We start from the raw sequence: 25,154 nt of genomic DNA on the forward strand, positions 1-25,154 counted from the left end.
TTAAGGAGCCCTAAACTGTGTTCAATATTCCATATATTGTCTGACCAAAGCCTATTAAAACCTCAGCAATACACATCTGGTTTTTGTTTTCTAGCCATCTTGAAATAAATGCCAATTTGCCTTCCTAACTGCCAACTGAACCTTCATACTAGCCTTGAGAGAAACCTGAACTAGACCTCCAAGTCCCTTTTTTTTGCACTTCAAGTTTCTGAGACCTTTCCTGATTTTAGAAAATCTACCCTTATTCTTCCTCCCAAAATGTATAATCTCTCACCTTTATTGCACCCTGTTCCATCTGTCACTTTTCTATGCCGAGTCACTTAGCATGTCCAAATCATTCAGTAGCCACCTCCTTCAATACGACCTGTCTCTCCACCTATCTTCATGCCATCTGTAAACTTAGCAACCATGCCGTCGTTTCCTTCATCCAGATTTTCTGCTTTGTTATAAAAACACTATATAAGTTAGAGCTTTTGAAAAGATTTGTAGCTCAGATTGTGGATGAGGTCATAGGTTTGTTTGCAATCCGGTGTAGTTTTCTAGACATTGCCTCACTAGGTGACATCATTTAAAAGGAATTAAAAGGAAATCACGCTGCTAGGAGTTAACTACAGATTCCCAAATAATTAGAGGGAGACAGAACATATATAGACAAATTTCTGCCTGGAGGAATGAGGACAATAATAGTAGGAAACTTTAACTATCCCAGTATCAACTGGGTGAAAACTTCATGTGCTGTGTCCAGGAGGATTTCTTTTTTTTTCCAGAAGAATAAATGTGACCAGCCTGATATGAGAAAAGAATTTACTCTTGAGAAATGAAGATAAGCATGGAGGTGGAGTGAATTTGGGTGACTGTCAGGATAATGACCACAATTTGATTAGATTTAGTACTAAGACAGGAATTAAATCAGGAATAAAAGTTTCCAACTGGGGCAAGGCAAATGTTTAAAAATAAACTGAAGTGATTTGGCTGAGATTGACCAGGCAGGGTTGCTAAAGGATACATTAGTGAAAACTAGTGGGAGGCACTAAAAAGTGAGATCCTCATGGCACAAGGCACCAAAAATAAGAATGATACTGCTATATCTAGACTCCTTTCGTTGTCTAGAAAAATACATGGGGCGATTAAACGAAGAGGAGAGCTTATAGTAATTATAAAAATACACTGAAAATAGCCAAAAGGAGTGTAGATAGATAGTACAGGTATCAAGGGCAGTATGGTGGCTCAGTGATCTGCACAGTTGCCTCACAGCACCAAGGGCCCAGATTCCATTCCAGCCTTGAGTGACTGGAGCTTGCACATTCTCCCACGTCTGCATAGGTTTCCTCTGGATGCTCTGAATTCCTCCCACAATCCAAAGATGTGCAGGTTAGGTGAATTGGCCATACTAAATTGCCTAAAGTGTTCAGGGTTTCGTGGGTCAGATGCACTAGTCAGGGGTAAATATAGGATTATAGGGTAGGGGAATGGGTTTGGGTGGATTAATCTTTGGAGGGTCGGTGTGAACTTGTTGGGCCAAAGGGCCTGTTTCCACACTCTGGTGATTCTAAGATTGAAATCGAGAGCATGAAAATGTACTTCCCAGTAAGATAAAATATTTTAGGGTTTTCCTTTACCAGAAAAGCAAAAGGATTATTGAGAGAGCGCCATCAGAGATGAAGGGAATTTGTGAGAAGGTGGAGAGGATATGGGAAGAATTTTAAATGTTTTTTGCCTCTATATTAAAAGGCAAGAGATGGTATTGATATCGTAAACTAAGAGGAAGGGTATGAAATATTGGACAAAATAATCCTAATGAGAGGAAGTGGTACAGGAGTTGGACTCCTTGAAAGTGGATACTTTGTCAAAGCTGAATGGATTCTTCCCCAGGATGTTGAAGGTGGTCGGGAGGAAATGGCAGATACTGAGGATTATTTTCCAATCTTTGCCATATAGCAATGAGGTGTTGGAAGAGTGCAAGTGTTGTAATGTTTAAAAAGGTACAAAGGAAATGCCAAACAATTATAGATCAGTTTGTCTAACTTCAGTGGTGGGAAAATTGTTGCATTCAATTTTGAGATTTACTAGAACGTTGCTAGGGTTGGAGAATTTTGTAGCTACAAGGAGAGATTGGAGAGGCTAGAGCTTTTCTTGGAACAGCGGCTAAGCGGGTGACATGATTGTGAGGGATAGGGAGAGAGTGCTCAGGTGGAACTTGTTTCCCTTGACACAGAATTCAAAAATTGGGATATAGCTTCCAACTAAGGGGCAGAAGGATTAGAAGTGGTGTGAGGAAAAACTTAGAGGGTGGTAGATGTGTGGAATTTGCTGTCTGAATTGACAGAGCCAGAGAGCCTATACATTTTGTCAAAAATAAAGGCCTGGATCTGTACCTCCTTTTTTTTATATATGCTGTAAGCTGCAGGGCTTTGGGTCATGTGCAAGTAGATGGGATTGGAAAGAGCCTGGCTGTCTCTGGGTCAGCATGGACAAAATGGGCTGAATGGCCGCCTCTGCTGTATCCCTGTGGTAAGGTAGAAAAACACACCAACGTGCTTCATAGATGAGCATTTAAACAAGAATGGGTGTTGAATTTCTAAAAGCAAACTTCCAGTGAGTTGCACATCGAAAAAAAGTTGGTCAGAATTTGTGCTGAGGATGTGGAGGTGAGATCCTAGGTCCTAGGTGTGAAGGTTTGGACTTCAGCTATTGTTTCAAAGAGAGTGGGAAGGTGCACAAGAAACCTGCCAATGGCTTGCAGATGAGAGCAGGGGTGTTCATAACTTAAACCCAAGAATGAGAATTATAAATTGGACAATTGGGAGCAGAAAAAATTATCAAGTCTATAAACATGAGAAAGCTGTTTTCCTTTCTTTGCGAATTTTAGCCAAACTTGTCCCCTCCCAACTTTAAACTAGTTTCTGATACCTCTGAAGGTAGATTTAGTCTGGTCATAGATAATTCCATCTGTTCTCAGATCCTCAGATAGGAGTGGTGCAACCAGGAGACCCATTGAATTTGGAGGTGTTAAAAGTATGCATGCTTTTATAGACATGAATTGGAAACATTCAAGATGGAACTTAGTTGTAGTTGTGATGGTGAGGATATAGAACCTGAAAGCTGATCTCACCTGAGGCTGTCTCAAACTTATTGAGAACAGTTTGGTTCAATTTGAAGCAGGAAAGAGAAATGAATTAATGATGAAAAATGAAGTTAGGAGCTGGGCTGGATGTCAAGCAAGCAATTTGACAACACGAGAATTGAGGAACTGATGACAGATTAGAACTGTTAGTTTTTAATTGAACCTGATCATGTACATTTGGATTTTATTTTCATGGGGTGGGACATTAATGAGGAATTAAAGGGATTGGCAGTAAAAGGAAGGAAAACCTTTTTTTTAAAAGGTTCTCTGGTTCTGATAGAATAATTGGAAAGTAGGGCTAGTTGATAGCAGTCACACTGCTCTGGATCCTAGTGAAGAGACTTTACTGTGAAAGGTTGCAGCCAAAACAGCAGTGGAGAGTGTACCACAATCTTTGAGAATATTGTAATTTCATTTATGATTTTTGATGCTGTTGTCGGAAAGAAATCTTGTTGGAAAGATTCAAAACCAGGTTTGCAGAGAAAAAGGCATGGATTTGAGTGTTTATAACATGCTTCAAATTTAAAAGGGAGAAGTGCTGTTTAGATAGTAGTTTGATAAAATGATCATGAGTATTTTTAAGAAGGCTTGTTTATAGCTATTTTAGAGTAATAGAGATATACAACATAGAAACAGATCCTTCGGTCCAACCCGTCCATGCCGACCAGATATCCCAACCCAATCTAATCCCACCTGCCAGCACCCGGCTCATATCCCTTCAACCCCTTCCTAATCATATACCCATCCAAATGCCTCTTAAATGTTGCAGTTGTACCAGCCTCCCACCACCACCTCTGGCAGCTCATTCCATACACATACCACCCTCTGAGTGAAAACATTGCCCCTTAGGTCTCTCTTATAGCTTTCTCCTCTCACCCTAAACCTATGCCCTCTAGCTCTGGACTCCCCGACCCCAGGGAAAAGACTTTGCCTATTTGTCCTATCCATGCCCGTCATAATTTTGTAAATCTCTATAAGGTCACCTTTAGCCTCCGACGCTCCAGGGAAAACAGCCCCAGCCTGTTCAGCCTCTCCCTATAGCTCAAATCATCCAACCTTGGCAACATCCTTGTAAATCTTTTCTGAACCCTTTCAAGTTTCACAACATCTTTCTGATAGGAAGGAGACCAGAATTGCACGCAATATTCCAACAGTGGCCTAACCAATGTCCTGTACAGCCACAACTTGACCTCCCAACTCCTGTACTCAATACTCTGACCAATAAAGGAAAGCATACCAAACGCCGCCTTCACTATCCTATCTACCTGCAACTGCACTTTCAAGGAGCTATGAACCTGCACTCCAAGGTCTCTTTGTTCAGCAACACTCCCTAGGACGTTACCATTAAGATTTGCTTTCCTAAAATGCAGCACCTCACATTTTATCTGAATTAAACTCCATGTGCCACTTCTCAGCCCATTGGCCCGTCTGGTCCAGATCCTGTTGTAATCTGAGGTAACTGTCTTCGCTGTCCACTACACCACCAATTTTGGTGTCATCTGCAAACTTACTAACTGTACCTCTTATGCTCGCATCCAAATCATTTATGTAATGAAGATACCAACTGATACCTGAAATGCTTAAGCAGTGGCAGAGTGCACGAAAGCTATGAAATTAAATTGTGGGTTCAAGGGTGCAAATGGTGGTATTCATGGACAGAAGTACCTAGAGAGATCACGAGTGTCGATAGAAGGAATACTAGATCAGGGCATTACTTGACCAAAAATGACTTCAATGCAAGTTATCTTTTGTTCTTTTTTTTCTCTAGGTACCTTTGCAGTAATCAGTTTGATGGTTGGTACTGTTGTTGTACGACTTGCACCTGACCAAATGTTTCATGTTACTTCTATGAATACAACTAATCACACTGAATTTCATGAGGCCAGAGATGCACAGAGAGTTAAAATAGCAGCTGCAACAGCTCTCCTTTCAGGAATTATGCAGGTAATCAGGAGATTAAGGTAGCCAAGAAAAATGCAAACTTAGTTGTGCCTTTGTGAATTATTGCTACTTCATTGAGATTTTTATTTTATTGATGATTCTAATTTACTATAATTAGGTGTTGTGTGACTGCAATGGATACATTTTGTTTTGGGAATCTAACTCTGTTGTGCTGAACCTGGTATAGCTGGAAAACACCTGCAGACAGACAAAATAAAATTGATTCTACTTTGATAATACCTGATTTATTTCCATGAAATTAATTTGCTTCCTTTTTAAACAGTTGTGCCTTGGGCTCATACGATTTGGGTTTGTAGTCGTTTACCTGGCAGAACCTGTAGTGCGAGGTTTCACTACTGCTGCAGCTTCGCATGTCTTTTTCTCTCAGCTGAAGTACTTTCTGGGAATCCAAACTAAAAGGTTTGGTGGACCACTATCAGCAATCCATGTAAGTACCTTGTCTTTTTTAAAAAAAAAACTTCACAAACCTGATTTTCATGTTTTGTTTGAATTGAATTTAGTTGAAGAGGAAAAGTTGAATCTCCTCTTCCAGTTGTTTAATTATCCATATAATGTTCTTTCCTGCTGTTTCTAATCTTGAGCATGATACAGTTTGACGTCCCAATTGTTGGATTTTCTTAGTCAAAAGTGAATCTTATTCCTCCTGGGTATTTATTTTCTCTCAGCTGAGGGGTTCTGGTAGTGACTTGGTGTTTAGTTTAGCTGCTCAAGGTAAAATCGCAGATACTAGTTAAATGTCACATTTCAGCTTTAAGTCCCCTTTGTTAATGGCTGATTTCTGTTTTATGTTCCAGACTTTTATTGCTGTGTGTACTAATATTAAAAGAAGTAATGTTGCATCAGTAATTCTTGGGGCAGTTTGTACTGTCTTCCTGCTGGTGGTAAAAGAAATAAATGTACGATGCAAAGATAAACTTCCAGTTCCCATTCCTGTTGAACTTATCCTGGTAAGAAAATTCTTTTTGTTCCTTTTTTCTTAAGTTGATTTTTTTTTAAAGCTTGCACATTGGTTCCTTGCCAAACATTAAAAATTGTTTTTTGGATCTGTGCACATTATATTCACACCTTGACTCAAATTATTTCCTTGTAACTCCTTAAGCATATGACTTATTAATTGACTGGCGAGCTGAAACATAAGGGTGAACATGTGAGGCAGAAGGGAAGTTGTAGTCTCTCTTGATGGGCTGTCCTATTCCACTTGCATTCCTTTGCTTCTCTCCCCTACAGAAAGTGCAGTACTTAATAATGCAGCCACTGTCTTAGGGTAGCAAACGCAATATCAATGCAAGTGTTATATGATCTAACAAAAAAAAGCGAGTTGGTAATTTGTTTAGCAATATTGGTTAGGGTACTAGGGAGAACTTTTCTAACTTGCCATGACAACTCAAAGTAGTGATCTTTCAGTGTTAATCAGGGGAGAATCGGGCTCTGCTTTAACAGCACAGCTGAAGGATGACCTTATTTCAGGGTTTCACTAAGAAAATCAGGCTAGATTTGTACCAGGAATGAAGGTTACAGCTACAGACCAAGTTTGTTGTTTCCTGTCAAGACAAGCAAAATAAATCCAACTAAATAGAGATGTTCAAAGTCACCAAACATTTTGAAAGAATAAATGATAAATGATTTTGGCTGGAGGTTCAGTAACTAGAGGACACAAATCACTGTCAAATTAAGTAATTGGCATGAGAAATGTTTTGACACTATGATCTACGATAATTTTGAAATATTTAAATCTACAATGGGGGAATGATGATGAAATCTAATTGGGCAGTTCTTTCAACAGTATCAATATAAGCATGGGCTGAATGAACTGTTTTGTATTATTCTATACTTAAATATTCTAGAGTCTGCCTTAACTTTAATCTTTTGGCTTTAAAGTAAGTGTGGCATTTCCTGAGCCACTACTAACACTGAACTCGTCCAGCTAAACAAGCTTTGGAATGCCCCAGCCATGCCTTATTCTGGTTTCTCCTTTCCTCCCATGTATCCAAACTGCACTCCCATCTCATAATTATTTTTGAAATTGGTTCTAGAAACCAGTCAGAAGTACAGACATAGGAGATTAGAGATGGAAACCACTTATTTAACTTTTTTTATAGTACGTTTTTGATAAATACCTTTTTCCGATTAAAATATTGGTTGTGAATTTGTTTTTCTCTTTAGGTAATTATTACCACCGGTGTTTCTGCTGGGATGAACCTGCATGGGAACTATGAAGTGAATATTGTTGGTCATATACCTTCTGGGTAGGGAAAACACAGGGCTAATTAACCAAATAATTAATTTTTTCAGAATTATGCAATACAAATCCAGATAGCTTATTGATTGCATGCAAAGTCAAGGCTATGTTTTATTTCAGCATTGTTAAAAGCCATAGGTATAATTTGACCTTGATTAGAAGGGAGCAAAAGAAGTGACAGGGTGTAGGGGAAAATAGTGAGTGTCAATGGGGCTAGACTTTTGATGCTCTACTAACAGTAGAAATGGTAGGTTGATGGTGAAAGAAAAACCTTTCCTGAGTGGAAGTGGGATTGGTGACGTACAGAATTTATTTGCGTATGAGAAATTGGGTGAGAAGGTGTTGTGAGGACACTGGTTAATTCCAAATGGGAATTTGCTTCCAGTTATTAAGGATCGAAACTGCGAAGTAATCAGTTCAGTCATGAACTTATTGGATGGTGTGGCAAGCCCAAGAGACTGAGTACTGTACTTGTTCTTCTAATTTGTATATAAGTTGAGGCTTATTTTACCTTGGGGTGGGGATATTTCATATTTTTGCTCATTGAACAATTGTGGGGAGAGTCTCAAGTCTTTTAAAGTAAGATGAATGAAGTTGTTGCTTCATAATACTGGAGAGGGAAGAAGAGGATGTAGTTTCCTTTTTAGGAGACCAGGGAAGACTAATTCCTCATTAAAGAGGTCACCCCAAATATATGAACCATTTGAAGAGTTAGCTATCCCAAATGTTACAGGTGCTGGCAAATTTTGTTTGCTATTACCAAATTCTACTTGAATACTTGATAGCATTTTGGAGCATGCAAAACAAACTGCTAGTCATCTTTCCTCTCCTCAGTGTAGCTCATGAGTTAGCCACTAAGGGTTGTCAGAAATGCTCAGGTGTGGATTAATGAGGCAGAACCAGCTATTGGAGCATGATTTAGAGGGTACAATTTTCCATGTATGTATTATGCATATTCAGTCTGTTCGGTCATTAAATGTGAAATATCCCACCCCATCACCAAGGTATATAAATAAATAGTTTCATTTTTCAAATATTTATTACAACTTAATTCAAGATGAAGATCCTGCAGAATACAATATTGAGTTAGGTTTTGTGTGGGATTCATTCCATCAGCAACAAATAAAAAAATAAAGCTATTCTGCTTGTAAATATCTAGAAAGAAGTGGCATGCAACAGCCTAGTGTAATATTGAACTCAATTCCATCTGGGACCACATTGCCATTAATATTTTGAGACAATTCAACATTTTCGATATATAGAAACAAAGTATCATTGTGTCAATATGTTAAGATTTCTGCCTTGCTAGTTGTAGAACCAGAGCAGAGGTGAGGATTTTACTTTAGAATTTAGAACAGTACAGCACAGTACAGACCCTCTAGCCCTCGGTGTCATGCTGAGCTTTTATCCTCGGTTAAGATCAAATTAACCGATGTATTCTTCATTTTACTAATTTCCAAGTGCCTATCAGAGTTGTTTAAATGTCCCTAATGTATCTGACTCTACTACCAGTGCTGTCAGTGCTTTCCACGCACCCACCACTCTGTGTAAAGAACCAACCTCTGACATCTCCCTTACACCTTCCTTCCAGTCACCTTAAAGTTATGCCCCTTTGTGATAGACATTTCCGAAATGGGAAAAGGTGTCTGACTATCCACTCTGTCTCTGCCTCTCGTCATCTTGTACACCTCTATCAAGTCCACCTCTCATCCTCCTTCGCTCCAATGAGAAAAGCCTTGGCTTTCTCCAGCATCCTGGGAAATCTCCTCTGCACCCTCTCTAAAGCTTACATGTCCTGCTCATAATGAGGCAATTGGAACTGAACACAATATTCCAAGTGTGGTCTAACCAGGGCTTTATAGAGCTGCAGCATAACCTCACAGCTCTTTAAACTCAATTCCCCTGCTAATGAAAGCCAACACACAATATACTGCCTTTAACAGCCCTATCAACTTGGGTTGGCAACTTTAGAGTGACCTATGGACATGGATGCCAAGATTCCTCTGTTCCTCCACACTGCCAAGAATCCTGCCTTTAACCCTGTATTTGTATTCAAATTTGATCTTCCAAAATGAGTGACTTCACACCTTTTTTTTTAAAGATTGAACTACATCTGCCACTTCTCAGCCCAGTTCTGCATCCTGTCAATGTCGTGTTGCAACCTACAACAGCCCTCCACATTATCCACCACTCCTCCAATCTTCGTGTCATTGACAAACTTACTAACTCACCCTTCCATTTCTTCATCGTTATTTATAAAAACTATAAGGAACAGAGGTCCAAGAATGGATTCCTACAGAACACCACTGGTCACGCAGCTCCAGGTTGAAAATTTTGCATCTACTGCCACCCTGTCTACAACAGGCCAACTAATTCTGTATCCAGACAGCCAAATCTTCCTGTACCTCATGCCTCCTTACTTTTTAATGAGCCTATCATGGGGAACCTTATCAAATGTCTTGCTAAAATCCACATAGACCACATCCACTGCTCTGTCTTCAGTGTGTTTTGTCACAACCTCAAAGAATTCAAATAAGGCTTGAGGTTTGACGTGTCCCCCTGAAAGCAATCTCTTATCAAACTGTGATTTTTCAAGTTTTTCAGCATCTTCTCCAATAATTTGCTTGCCACAGGCGTAAGGCTGACTAGTCTGTAATTCCCAGGGTTAACCTTATTCCCTTCCTTGAGCAACGGAATAACATTTGCCTCCCTCCAGTCATTTGGCACTCATCCAGTGGACAGTGAGGATGTAAAGATCATCGTCAAAGGCATAGCAATCTCTTGCCTCGCTTCCAGTAGTAATCTTGGATATATCCCATCTGGCCCAGATACTTGCCTATCCTCATGTTGTTCAATATTTTCAGCTCATCCTCCTTGACATCAGACCGTTCGAGCATATCAGTCTGCTTCATGCTGTCCTCGTGTGCCAAGACCCCTCTCAGTAGTGAATACTGAAGCACAGTATTCATTAAGGACCTCCCTTACCTGCTCTGACTCCGGGCACAAGTTCCCTCCTCAATCCGGATTGGCCATACCCTCACTCTGGCCATCCTCTTGTTCTTCACATAAGTGTAGAAAGCCTTAGGGGTTTTCCTTAATCCAACCCACTAAAGTTTTCTTCATGCCTCCTTCAGTTTCTTTATAGCTATCTTATAACCCTCTAGAGCCCAGTCTGATCCTTTCATCCTCAACCTTAAGTAAGCTTTCTTCTTCCTCTTGACTAGATGTTCCACATCACTTGTCACCGAGGTTCCTTCACCCTACCACACCTTTCTTGCCTCAGTGGGACAGACCTATCCAAAATTTGCAACAAGTGCTCCCTAAGCAACCTCCACGTTTGTCGTGCGTTTTCTTAACAGCTGCTACCACTTTAGGCACCCCAGTTCCTGCTTAATAGTATTATAATTCCCCCACCCTCAATTAAATACTTTCCCATACAGTCTGCTCCTCTCCCTGTGACTATAGTAAAGGTTAAGAAGTTGTGATCACGTTTCCAAAATGCCCTCCCACTGAGATCTGTCACCTGACCTGGTTTGTTACCAAGCACCAAATCAAAGGTCGACTAGAGGAGATACACACAATCTTCATATTGCGTCAGGAATTATTCCTGGACTCCCCTGATTAAAATCTGCTCCATCCAATCTATTTGAACTAAGGAGGTTCTAATCAATATTAGGGAAGTTGAAAATCACCCATGATAATCCTGTTATTTCTGCACCTTTCGAAAATCTGCTCCTCTGTGTTGCTATTGGGGGTTCTGTAGAAAATTCGGAATAGAGTGACTGCTCCTTTCCTGTTTCTGACTTCCATCCATACTGACACAGTAGGCAAACCCTCCTCGACGACCTCCCTTTCTGCAACTATGATACTATCCCTGATTAACAATGCCACTTCCCCATTCTTTTTTACCTCCCTCCCGAGATCTTTTGAAATCCAGGAATTTCCTCTGTGATATCCTCTCTGTAATAACCACAACATAAGAGCGTGGATCAGTACTTGGAACTAAGTTAATTACCTTTTTATTCCTGATACTACTTATGTTAAAATGAACACACTTCAACCCATCATACTGACTGCAACTTTGCCTTATCATCTGTCTATCCCTCTTCACAGAGACACACCACACCTGTATCTGGTTGTTCACTAGCAACTCCACCCTCTGATCCATAGTTGTGGTTCCCATCACTTTGCCAACTAATTTAAACCCTCCTGAAGAAGTCTAGGAAAACTCCCGCCCAGGATATTGGTGATCCTCCAGTTCAGGTGCAACCCATCCTCTTTGTACAGGTTCCACTTCCCCTGAAGCTTTCCAAGTGATCTACATATCTGAAGCCCTCCTTCCCATACCAGCCCTGCAGCTACGTGTTCTCCTGCATATTCCCTCTGTTCCTAGCCTCACTAGCCTGTGGCACCGGTAGCAATCCTGAGATTGCTACTCTGCTTCCAACCTAACTCCCTATATTCTCTCTTCAGGTCCTCATCTCTTTTCCTAGGTATGTCATTGGTACCAATGTGTACAACTTCTGACTGCTCTACCTCCCTCTTTTTAAGAATCCTGTAGACTTGACCCTGGTATCCGGGAGGCAACATAACATCTGGGAGTTTCGTACGCGACCACAGAATCCCTTGTCTGTCCCTCTAACCAATAAATCTCCTATTGCTATCCTATTCTCCCCACTTCTCATCTCAGCCACCGAGTCCAGCTCAGTGCCAGAAATCCGGTTGCTGTAGCTTTCCCTTAGTAGATCTTCCTCCCCAGCAATATCCAAACGGCATACTTATTATTGAGGGGAATCGCCAGAGGATTCCTGCAATGTCTGCCTATTCTCTTTCCCACTCCTGATGGTCACCCAGCTACCTTTTTTATCCTGTAACAACTTAGGTGTGACTGCCTCCCTATAACTCCTCTCTGTCACCCCATCAGCCTCCTAAATGATCCAAAGTTTATCCAGCTCCAGTTCCCTAATGTGGTCTGTGAGGAACTGGAGTTGGTGCACATCTCGTAGACAATCCAGCAGGAACTTAGGGTAAATATAATCCATGAAAGGATGTTGGAGGTAGATTTGGTAGTAATTTTCAGAGGAAATTGGGTGTATATATGGAAGAATTATGGAGAAAGAGCAGAGGGATGGAAGTGATTAGATAGCTCTTTCAAAGAGCAGCATAAGCGGTTTGACCCAAATGGCTATTACCTTTGCTGAATCAATCTGTAGAGTATGATCTAGCAGTGGTAATATTTTTAAAGAATTTCAGACTTCCACTCTAGTCTGTTATAAGGGGAATGGAGCTTTGTTGAATTTGCTCATTATGCAATCAAATCTGTTGAATGATTGTGTTCACAGTAAGACTTGCTTTCTCCTGTTTACTTCCAATTTTTAAAATTATTTTTCTGGTCTCTATATATGCACTATATGTATGTAACTCAGCACTGTGCAAATCAGCCATCTAGCTAATTGCACAATGCAGAGTGATGCCAGCAATGTGGGTTCAATTTGCACATCACCTGAAGATTCTGTCGCCTTGACCTTGCCCCCCTCCTTGTGTTTTTAAACTTGTCATCAACCATCTTTCTCTGAGAAAGCAGCCTAATGAACCATTTAGGGTTATAGTTATCTTCCCTTTAACCAGGACACTGGAGAAAATGCTTTCTTTTTTGCTTTTTTGATAGTGTCATGGAATCCTATATAGAGAGTCGTAGAGTCATCGAGATGTACAACATGAAAACAGACCCTTGGTCCAACTTGTCCATGCCAACCAGATATCCCAACCCAATCTAGTCCCATCTGCCAGCACCTGGCCCATATCCCTCCAAACCCTTCCTATTCATATACCCATTCAAATGCCTTTCAATTGTTGCAATTGTACCAGCCTCAACCACCTCCTCCAGCAGCTCATTCCTTACATGAATTCAAACAGCAAAGGCAGTAACTATGCAGGTTCGCTGCTGTGTCAGTAATGCTGACTTGGCAATGACTTGGTTTAATATTTCAGCTGAAAGGTGACACCTGAGAAAATACAGCACTCCTTCAGTACTGAGCTTGATTATCAGCCTAGATTTTTGTGCTGAAGTCGCTGAAATAGGACTTGTACTACAACCTTCTGTTTCAAAATTGAGTCACTGCTAGACCCTTTACAGTTTTGTTCATGCCTGTGAATATAATAAAAAATAAATCTATTGTATTTCTATCTACAAACATCTGTAGTTCAATTGAGTAAGTAGTAATTCTCACGATATTCCTTTTATGCTATCATTCATTGTATTTATGCAAAGAACTTTCAGGATTTTTTTTCAGTTTCAATGTTTCTGTTGTGTTCTCTCAATTTTTAATATTTTCTGAATTTGCTTTTGCCAACTAATGCAAGATTGACTTTCTCCTGTTCTTTCTCATTTAACATTAGGATCACTCTCTGCACTTCAACACTGATCCTTGATGGTTTTCCTGAGATGTGATTAAAGACCTTTTTTCCCAGCTGAATTATCAGTTTTCTTATCCCCTATACATCAGTTAACTCTACAGAAGCTGAACCATTGGCTTGTAGACAACAGAAATATTAGCCAGGACACAGTTGTTCTGCTTTGTAAATGAATGGAGTGCAATCTGTACCCTGCTTCCTTACTAAATGTTCTGGTTTTATTAAAATTAATATTTTCTGTTTTGTGAACTAGTGCAGGCAATCACATCTTTGCCTTCTGTATCTGCTCATTAATCCTCATGGTCACAAGCTATTTTGTTGGTATGCATTTAGAATGTGAAACTACAAAAAAAACAATATTGTTCTCAAAGTTTTGAATGCTGAACAGCTAACTTGAGTGCATTTGTCACTTTTTCAGATTGAAAGCTCCGGTTCTACCTGACTTCAGTCTACTCTCCGAAATATTTACAGAATGTATTGCAATTGCAATAGTTGGATTCTCGATGACTATATCAATGGCGAAGATATTTGCTATGAAGCATGGTTACAGAGTAGACGGTAATCAGGTAATGAGAGCAGTTCTGTATACCCCACCATTTTATAACTAATACTTTGGCAAATCTAACAATAAAATGATTTGTTAGTAATGACACCTGAGACCCTGTTGGGGGAAATATTCATTACTTAAAACTTTACACATGGAAAGTTTTCCTAATCCCAGTCGCAAAAATGTATTTGGTTTATTGACTGCAGGTGCAGGTATTTGTTTGGTTGGTAATGAAGGGTGGAAAAACTGCAATAAGAGCAAAGTAATCTTTTAAAAATTATATGAACTGGGACTTTTACAGTATGAATGCCTTTCTAACCCTTGCATTGGAATAGATATATTCCAATACATAATCCTGACTAGAATATTTGTTACCTTTTTAATATTGTTATAATATATTGATTCCTAGATAATATGTCCACTTCCTTTTAAAGTGGGCACAATTTGTGCAAAATAACAAGATAGGGTTTTTTTCCCCCCCCATTTGAATGTTTGTTGTCTACTTTTATCCTCTATTGGAAAACATACGAAAATTTTCTTCAAATTTTCTTTTTCTAGGAACTTATTGCATTAGGTATTTGTAATGCTTGTGGATCCTTTTTCCAAACGTTTCCTGTCACCACCTCAATGTCCCGAAGCCTCGTGCAAGAGAGCACCGGAGGAAAAACTGAGGTATAAATTCGCAGCCTGTACTGTTCAATGGCAAGCAATAACTAGCTTTGAGATGAGCATGTTCTTCTTAAATATTTATTTACATGCTAGAGAATAGTAAAGTATAAAATGTTTGTTTTATAGGGGGTTTATTGATTTGATCTTTCAGCATACAAGACCATAAAACACTTTCTGCTAGTTAATGGTTTTTCTATTTGCAAAGTAGGTTTGCGGGCTGCTTTTTTTTTTGTGCAAATGTTGGTCTCTTTCCATAAGTGCAGGCCAGACAGTAGTGCACTCCAGCAAACAAACTTTTTCGTTTACAATTTTTTCATAAATAAAGCAAGTCATTTTGGTCCTGTATACATCCCAGCATGTCTCTGGATCTAATGAATGTAGATGAACCTACCACTATACTTTCCCCAGTATGTTCTCATTTCATGTCTAAAAGTGTCATCTTAATACAAAATAATTTCACTAACATGAATCCCATTTAACTTATTTCTAACCTCTCTATCTTCCCCCAAAGTTTGTTGTTCATGGATTCAAGTCCTGTAGAGGCTATATGGTCTACTTTGACTATGTTGATTAGTGATATAGAAGAATGGATATTCTGTAGACTGGGTGGATGAGAGAGACTGCTTGTGCACAGTTAATGGGCATAAGTGGTAATCTGTGACTTACAGTAGCCAAACGAGAACTATCCTCTTTCTACAAGAAACCAAACAAAGTCTGGAAGATACCTATTCAGTTCAATTGTCCTTATCTTTGAATTGCCTGTTTTCGATGCACAGGGAAACTGGTGCAGCTCAGTTCTGGGAATCAAACCAATTGATTTTATATAGTTGACTGCAGAGGAACCTCCATTATCTGAAGGACACAGGTGGGAAGTATTTTGTTTGGTTAATCGAATGCCGGATGAGTGTGTTTAGCCGAGCATCGGGACCTTGCCAGATAATCCAATATTAGGTTAATTGAATGCTGGATAATCGAGGTTACTCTGCAAACTACCGAGTGGATTACAGCCTCTGCTGTGTGATGTGGGGTTTTGAGGTACTATCCAAAGCAGAAAACTGATAATTAGAGGTCCTCTCATAAAGTATGACTCTGTAGTCAAGTAGTGCCAAGATCTGGCTAGCATTCATGGTCATAAGTATCTTCTCTACTTGTTTAGCATCTGTTGGCTTGAGGATTGTCTGAAAAGACTGTCAGTTTCTGACTGAGTCCATCACCTGAAGCATGAACTGTTACACTCGCGTGAGCATCTTGGTTATCTCCTTGACAGTACAAAGGACATTGAAGGGTTTATATTTACAACTTGAAAGACGGTAGTCAGGCCCACGTGGCTGTTTGCATACCTTTGCTCAATCTCTGTCAAGAAGCAATGTACAAAGTAAACTTTGGATGGCCAATGGCCATTAGAAGGGGCATCCACTAACTGGATGATTTGAGATCATAATGGTCGAGCACATCACAAGGGACCAGCTGTTTAATCTATTCTGATTACCCCATCCTGCTGAACTCCACACTATCATTGGTTTTTGCAGATCTCTTGCAGCTTGCAAGGCAGAAGTGTGATGGAATACTCCCCACTTGCCTGGATGAATGCAGGCAACATGATTGGCACCACATTCACAATTCACTTCCTCCATCACCACTTACTTTATAAGCAATTCCATTGCTGCTTTGAGCATCTGAGACATTTCCCATTTTAGTAACTTTCAGACCTTTTTTTTGGGTATACTACATTATATACCTTTTTTAATCCTCATTTTCACTCAATACTGCATTTCTAGAAAAATTAACAAACCATCCTAACTCCTGATATATTTGGATTTTCAGAAGGCATTTGGTAAGGTATGGCCTGTTAGTTGCTTGGAGCCCATGCAGTTTGGAGGCGATTATATTAGCATGGGTACAGGATTGGCCTACTATTAGACACAGTGGCTCAAGTGGTTAGAATCGCTGCCTCACAGCACCAAGAGTCTGGGTTTGATTTCAGCCTCTGGCGTAAGTTGTATGGAGTTTGCACACTCTCCCTGTGTCTGCATGGGTTTCCTCTGGGTGCTCTGGTTTACCTCCACAATCCCAAGATGTGCAAGTTAAGTGAATTGGCCATGTTAAATTGCCCATAGTGTTTAGGACTGTATAAGTTAGGTGCATTAATAGGGGTAAATGTAGAGTATTAAGGTAGAGGAATGGGTCTGGGTGGGTTACTCTGCAGAGGGCTGGTATAGACTTGTTTGGCCAAATGGCCTGTATCCACAGTGTAGGAATTCTATACAAAAATTGGGATAAAGGGATCATTTTTAGGATTCCACAGATGGGGACACAATTATTTACAGTGTATACTAATAATTTTGGATAAAGAAAGTGATGTAGTATACCTACATTTTATAGATGACTGTAGGTGGAAAGGTAGGTAGGGAGAATGATATTCTGTAGAGGGATGAAGACGGATGGAATATAATAATGGAAAATGAGGTTATGCACTTTGGCAGGAAGGTAAGAGGAGCTGAATAATACTTGAATAGAGAAAGACTGCAGAAAGCTACACAATAGCAGGGTTTGGGAGTCTGTTGTTCATGAATCATGAAACTAGTATCCAAGTTCAAGGGTTATAGGGAAGGTACATGGAATATTGGCTTTTTATTTTCAATGGAACATGAAAATTGCTAAAAGGTCCTGGTCAGACCACAGTTGGAATACTGTGAACGGTTTTTTTAGATTAGATTAGATTTACAGTGTGGAACAGGCCCTTCGGCCCAACAAGTCCACACCGACCCGCCGAAGCGAAACCCACCCATACCCCTACATTTACCCCTTACCTAACACCATGGTCAATTTAGCATGACCAATTCACCTGACCCGCACATCTTTGGACGACTTGGCCCTTATCTAAGAAACGACATCTTAATATTGGAGGCAGACTAGAAAATGTTCACTATGCTGATACCATATGGTATCATAAGGAGAGATTGTGTAGATAAGGTCTATACTCACTGGAATACAGAAGAATGAGAGGTGTCCTTAATGAAACAAACAAGATTCTTGGTAAACCTGACAAGGTAGATTTGGAAAGGTTGTTTCCTCTGGGGAAAGTCTGGGAATATTGGGCATATTTGTAGAATGAGAGGTCTCACATTTGATAGATGAAGGTTTCTTCTCAGAATCCTGCAGATACTTTGTCACGGGACTGCTGAATCCATATCAGTATTTTCAAGACTGAGACCGATTTAAAAAATCGGTGGGAGAATCAAAAGTTATGGGGGGAAGAAGCAAGAAAGTGGAATTGAGGGTTATCAGATCAGCTTTGAGCTCTCTCAAAGGATTGATTGGCCTACTTTTGCCACTGCCTTATAGTCTTGGGTATCTAATCTGTATTGATTCCACTTTTGTGTTTTAAGTCCTATTCTTTAATCATACTAATAGGGGATTTTTGTTTGTTCCAATATAGTGCATTTTATTCTAGTTAATGTTGCAACAGTCTCCTGTTTTAGTTTTAGTGCTTTGAGCCCAGAAACCTTTTTTACTTAAGCTCCCCTTCATTAACTTATTGAGGCTACTGTATGGCTTCTCACAACTATTAGAGTCATTGATCTTTTGAAGCTAACCACATGACAACCTTAATTCTGATGGGAAGGGTGAGGGAAAAATACTTTATTTCCAGCCCTCTTTTTATTTAATTTCTATTTTTGTTTTTGTAGATTGCTGGAGTAATATCTGCTGCAATTATGTTGGTGATCCTTGTTTCTTTTGGTTTTCTCTTCGAAAGTTTACCTCAGGTATGTCCAGGATTAGTAAAATCTTCCTTTCTTCACCTTCAAATGTTCTATCGTCCTTCTGCCTGCCTTGGCTGTACAAACACTTGCTCTCTAAACCTACTCAATACTTTTACTATTGATATGTATTTAACTGCTAACAGCATTACAGTTTGAGTTTGTCCTTCTCCAGTGTTTGTGCATACATGCTTAGTAAGTGTTAATGATCTAGATAGGAGCCTTAATTTTCTTTCAACTGTGATGATGATTTAAAGTAATTCAGAAGAGTTTATTTTACTTAAACAAGTTGCAGCCTTAATGGAGTTTGCTATAATTACTTGACCCACTGGCACAGGGTTAGAGGGCTGAAGGGACTGTTCCTGTGCTCTATTGTTATTTGTTATTTGCTCTTTGTACCTCAGCCCTACTTCTAATTGACGTTACACTTCAGTTGCGTTGATCTATGTTCAAGTTGAGACCACCACTTTTGGAAAAGACTGAGAGGAGAGTCGATAGAACTAGTCAAAATATGAGGAGTTTGGGTGTAATAGGGGGAAAAAAAATTGTTCCCATTGGTGGAAGGATCAGGTACAAGTCACAAATTTTCATGTAATTACCCAAAGCAGTGTAGACATGAGAAGAAACTTTGTCATTCAGTGAATTATTGCATCATAGATCCTACTATCGGAAATGTAATGGAGTCAGGTTCAAATGATGCATTCATAAGACAATTAAATTATTATCTGAAAAGGGAGAATGTGAAGGCTGCAGGAAGTAGGCTGGGGGTTTGAGACTAAGTGTGTTGCTGCTACAGAACTAGCACAAATAATAGACTGGCCACCTTCTATGGCGTAGTAGTTCTGTTTGCACATCTGTCTTGATTTGACGTTTTGGTATTGAGCAAATTGGTGTATTTTATGATCACTTACTTAAGTGAATTTTAATTCCGTTCATCTGGTGGAAACCACATGAGAACAGTTGAATTGAAGTGAGAAACCTACCCAGTGATCATTTGTCTTTGTGGCAGACTGCAAGTTAAAATTGAAGGCAGTAAAGTCATTTCCCCAAGTTGCACAGATCCTTAAGTATGCAGATTGTACTTTTGAGGTACTTTTTGACAAGACCTGACTGAGATGTCAACATGAGGCCCGTATGGAGGGGCAGTGGTGGTTCCCCTTTAGGAGCCTGAACAAGTTCTAGAATTTTAAAAATATTTTTGTTTTCTTTGTGAACTTGAGAGAACAAAAATGCCATGCAAAGTGACTTTAGCCATCAGATAATGGATTCATGTAGGAGGCATGCAAACCACTATAATTTTAATATCTGTGCCTCTTTTATTACCAATCTCTACCGAGTTTGGAGTGGTTGCTCCATCTTACAGACTGCAGTGATACAAGTTACTCACTGCTATCATCATGGCTATTAGGGATGGACAATAAATGATGTTTCCAGCAATGTCTGCATCTCTTGAATGAATTTTTTAAAAATACTGGAAATTTGGGTAAGAATGCATTTTTAATGTTGAGAGAAATAAAACAAGTGAGGTGTAGAGAAGAATGATAAACCTTATCAACAGCTTCCAATGATAGTGCATCCAAAGTACTAAATATCCTAAAGCTTCCCAACCACTTCCTTAAACCAGTAAAGAGATATTGGTGCAGGTAAAGAAAATGTGGTAAAAATGTTGTATTTTAAGCAGTATTTAGAGGAGGAGAGAGTTTTGGGAAGAGAATTAGAGTTTGAGACCCAGGTAGCTGAAAATATGGTTGACGGTTGTGCAATTTTAAAGTCCGACACAAGCAGGAAGAATTGATGTTGTATGGAGATCTTTAGTGGACTGTAGGATGGAAGCAGCTTATGAAGTTAAGGAGTGAAGCCATTGAGTATGTTAAATAGAGAATGAGAATTTTTTTTTCTAAATTGGGGTGTCCTAGATCAGGAGTCACCCATGTTAGTGAGCACAGGGGTTAAGTGATGCACGGTATGATATAGGCAGTGAATTGGATGTGTTAAAATCAATTCAAAGAATTTAGTGTCATTATACTCCTTTTGTGATTTTTGTATAAAAGTTTGGCTAAACATGTTGCTAAACTGTCATGTATTAGAATTTAGATTATAAATAATTAACCTTTGTATAAAAAACCTTTTTAAAACGTTCTGATGTTTATAGGTGATGGTTCTTGTGTTAGATTAATTTGCAGCATTCTCTGACCTCTGATTTAGAACTCAAACTAATTTCTTGTAGACTGTGCTAGCTGCAATTGTGATGGTGAATCTGAAAGGAGTGTTTAAGCAGTTCCAGGACATACCTTTTCTCTGGCGAATCTGCAAAATTGAATTTGTAAGTACTGAAAATAAGTAGAAAATAGTTGTTGAAAGTATATATTTGTTGTCAAAATGAGGGATATTGGTATTGCAGATTGCTTTCAGCATAGTAAAGAAAAATTTTGCTGCCCTTTACTTTTTTTTGCAGGACATCAAAAGAGTAAGGAACACTGTGGAAATCAAAAAAGTGATTTAAATTGTATGGTTTAGAGGTGATCTGAATAAATTAGTGATATTTTACCTTTTGCAAATAGCCTTTTCTGGTGTGTTTAGTATATTGCAGATAAGATCATAACATATAGGAGCAGAATAAGGTCATTTGAGTCAAGTCTGATCCACCGTTTGATCTTTGGCTGATGTCTCTTAACCCTAGTCCTCTGCATTCTCCTTTTTGATCCCCTTACTGATCAAGATAGATGTAAGACAAATGTCCATAAACTCCCAACCTTGTGTATGATGTTGAGGTTTTGCTTCAAAACCAGAAGGTTCCCTCACAATTATAGCCGGTTACCAATTTTACTCTATCAGTAGTTTTGTGGTGTGCCTTAACTAGTTTAATTTAGCATGTAAATAGCTTTTGCCCTTCCCCTGTAGTAACTAGATAGGGCATTGTATAAGTCCTATACTGATCTGCAAATCCTATTTCTTTTGAATTTGAAAGATCGGCAACTTTTTTGTGAAAATTAGTAGGAAAGAGAGGCTGGCAGCTTATTAAAATTTCTTACTAATTTGCTTAGGACTGACTGAAATTTCTGTATGAATCTACAAACCCAGTTTTGCAGTCCAGCCTATAAATAAAGTAAACATTTTCCGAAAGAGTAATTACAGTAAATGTTTACTGATTAAAAATCTGCTAATTTCTAATTTACTTGCATGCTTTTTCAAAATTTTACTCTTAATTGTGGACTGAGAAACAAAATAGCTGAAAAGTTGTCCTTTTTGAAATTGAGGTATAGTGAGTACGCCTAAGTTTGAGGCATTTCTCCATTTGGACATCTGTTTTCTGCTGTGTAGTATACACCTGAAAGTTTAGACAAGTTTTGAGGATTAGATTAAACTTCATACAGGCAGTCCCCAGATTGCAAACAAGTTCCATCTGGAGTCTATTCCCAAATAACTTTGTACACTTTGTTGGAACACTATGCAGGACAATATAAAATAGTTCATAAGGGCAGGAAACATATGTTGATCTTTAAAATTTCCACAGTATAGGATTGCATTTGTAAGTTGGATGTTCTTAAATTGGGTCTCCCTGTATTCTGTAATGTAGTTTTCAAAAATTTTATTGGAGAGAGGACAGTGATTTCGGAGGTTGCAACAATTTCCCCCACTCGATGTTTTGCAATGGTTGTCACTTAAAGCATTTGTAGTGAACAAATTATTTTTGATTCTAATTAATTTTAAATGTTTTTTAAAATTGTGCATACATAGTGAATGGCCTTCTGAGATATTGGTTTTGTTCCATAAGTTGGGTGATTTGTAATGTGCCAATGACCAGTGTAATTGCTGTTGAAGTATCCTGTCTAACAGGGCATCATGTGGCCAATGAAATTTGTTTCCTAACCTTCTGAACTTGCTTTCGTGCTGAAGTGTGTAAATCTAATTATTCTACAACAGAAATTCCGTGTTTACCATTCAGGAAACATCTAATGTGTTGCCAAGGCTAGTCATTTGAAAAAGCAATGCATTTAATCCCTGCTGTTTCTCCATATCTTTATGGGTGGCATGGTGGCACAGTGGTTAGCACTGCTGCCTCACAGCAGCAGGGTCCCAGGTTTGATTCCAGCCTCAGGTGATTCTGTGTGGGTTTCCTCCAGGTGCTCTGGTTTCCTCGCAAAGTCGTCATGAAATGAATGCTAACATTGCATTTGCCTTCCTAACGCCAACTGAAACTGCTTATTAATTCTAAGAGCATTCTAAACAAGGACTCTCCAGTCCCTTTTGCATTTCATATTTTCAAAGCTTTTCCCTGTTTAGAAAACAGAATGGGACTATTTGGCACCGATCATTTGGCCTCGCCGTTTTGGCTCTAAACTGTTTTGGCGCCCATTACTTTGGCGCTGAGCTGTTTTGGCGTCAATTCAGAATTTTTAAAAAAACTCTTGTAGAGCCCATAAGGAATGCATTTTTATTGCATTGTAAGAAATAAATCTAATTCTTTTTATTCATTATAAAAACGAATTTCTACATTTTGCTACACTTATCAAACACATATAGATAACCATTGTGTGAAAATTTTGATTTGTCTCTCTCGCTTAGTGTTTTCAGCCATTTCTGGTATGGGCTCTACAAGAAAATAGAAAATTGTATTACAGCTTTCCACTGTGAAGACAGAAGGACTTGAGTATCATCAAGGCAGTAGATCACTATAAACAATTGTTAAATGAGATTTGAATCTACAGCGGGTCATTACAGCTTTGGCTATCAACTCTTGCTAGTTGGGAAAATTACGTCGGGTCGTTGGTCATCCTCTGTTCTTTAACCAAACAAGACTCTTTTTTTTAAAATTCTGAACTGGTGCCAAAACAGCTCAGCGCCAAAGTAATGAGTGCCAAAACAGGGCCAAATGATCAGCGCCAAAACGTACCCGACCCTTTAGAAAATACTTTACATCTCTCCTCTTCCTATCAAAGCAAATGATGTCACACTTTATCACATCCTATTCCGTCTGCCATTTCTTTGCCCACTCTTCTAGCATGTCAAAGTTCTTCTGCAGCCTCTTGCTTCCTCAATACTACCTGTCTCTCCACCTATCTTTGTCATCTGCAAATTTAGCAATAATGCCCTCTGTTCCTTCTTCAAGATTAGTACAGGTACGTATCCCTCTATCCGAAATGCTGGGGACCAGCTGCTTTGTGGAAATTGGAATTTTGAGGTTTTTGGAACTAATGTAGAGCCCCCTGTAAGGTGCAGGGCAGCAACCCGTAATCAAACATAAATACTGTACCACAGCAAAAGCGTATGAATAATCACACTAAGCGGGATAAATAAAGACTAGAAATGCTGCCACACTTTATAGAGTAGAGTACTGATAAATGAAATACATCGATCACAAATATTCAACATTATATTTCTGTAAAAGACATTACAAGAAAAACATTTGGGGAAAACTTAAATGTACAAAGCTTCAGCACTATGGCAGGAGGCAGTTTTAAAGGCTTCAAGTGTCATCCATCACGTTAACATAGGTTTCTGTCAAAGCAATCTCTCTTTACTCAATTAAATTGCCATCATCTCTTGCTCACTGATAAATGAACGTTGTTCAAGGCCAGCAATTAACTGATCATACATTTTCACCATATCATCAATGGGGACTTTTTCAGTTATGTTCACTAACTTCATCATCCTCAACAACATCACTACTATCCTCACACTTATCTGTACAGGAGTCCATATTTAAAACCATTTCAGCAGTGTTCCCATCACTCAAGGAATGCACGACAGTCAAATCATTGTCAATGTTCAGAATTTCTTCAATGTCTGCTTCATGTAATTTATTTACACTTCTGTCCGATTAAATTTTGTGCATAAGTAACAAAGCTTGCTATTATCTTTTTCTCTTCAGTGACATGAAATCCTTCAAACTCTTCATCCGCAGGTTCATTTACAAGAAACATCATTGTAGGCCAGAGTTTGTGCCAAGCATTTGTTAATGTTGCTTTATCAACCTCATTCGAAGCACTAGCAACTGCATAAATGGCATCTTTAAGACTAAACTCTTTCAGGATATCTTGAATTCCTACCTCTGATTGCAGCAAGCATACTGTTTTTTTTTAAAAAAAAAGTCTTTATACTTGCTGTTCATGAAACGTAACATTCCTTGGTCACAAGGCTACATTACCGATGTCGCATTAAGGGGCAAATAAATGCCAAAAACATTACTTTTCACAAGCTGTTAGCAGGGGGATGTGCAGAGCAGTTGTCAAAGAACAATAAAATTTTACACTTTTCTCTCAGTCCAGCTTGTCTGCAATGAGCTCGTGCCACTGGTACAATGTGTTTACTGAACCAGTCGGGAAAAAGTGTCTGGGGTTACCCATGCTTTCTTGTTTATATAACAATGCACAGGCAAATTACGTTCATCTTGAAGACATCTCAGATGTTTGCTTTTCCCAATCGCTGCCAATTTCA

At 39.1% G+C, this 25,154-nt stretch overlaps 1 protein-coding gene across 7 annotated transcripts in view; it reads left to right on the plus strand.

The window, feature by feature from the left end:
* Window positions 1-25,154, plus strand: part of slc26a5 (solute carrier family 26 member 5) — an 86,202-nt gene that overhangs the window by 40,763 nt on the left and 20,285 nt on the right. For all 7 annotated transcript variants that reach the window (XM_060842801.1, XM_060842804.1, XM_060842808.1 and 4 more), the window contains 8 exons: window positions 4,893-5,068; window positions 5,349-5,513; window positions 5,881-6,033; window positions 7,250-7,332; window positions 14,158-14,305; window positions 14,845-14,958; window positions 18,645-18,722; window positions 20,944-21,039. In XM_060842801.1, the coding sequence (XP_060698784.1) occupies window positions 4,893-5,068; window positions 5,349-5,513; window positions 5,881-6,033; window positions 7,250-7,332; window positions 14,158-14,305; window positions 14,845-14,958; window positions 18,645-18,722; window positions 20,944-21,039 (1,013 nt within the window). The remainder of the gene's footprint in view (window positions 1-4,892; window positions 5,069-5,348; window positions 5,514-5,880; window positions 6,034-7,249; window positions 7,333-14,157; window positions 14,306-14,844; window positions 14,959-18,644; window positions 18,723-20,943; window positions 21,040-25,154) is intronic.

This window comes from Hemiscyllium ocellatum, chromosome 23, assembly GCF_020745735.1.
Source record: "Hemiscyllium ocellatum isolate sHemOce1 chromosome 23, sHemOce1.pat.X.cur, whole genome shotgun sequence".
Lineage (NCBI taxonomy): Eukaryota > Metazoa > Chordata > Chondrichthyes > Orectolobiformes > Hemiscylliidae > Hemiscyllium > Hemiscyllium ocellatum.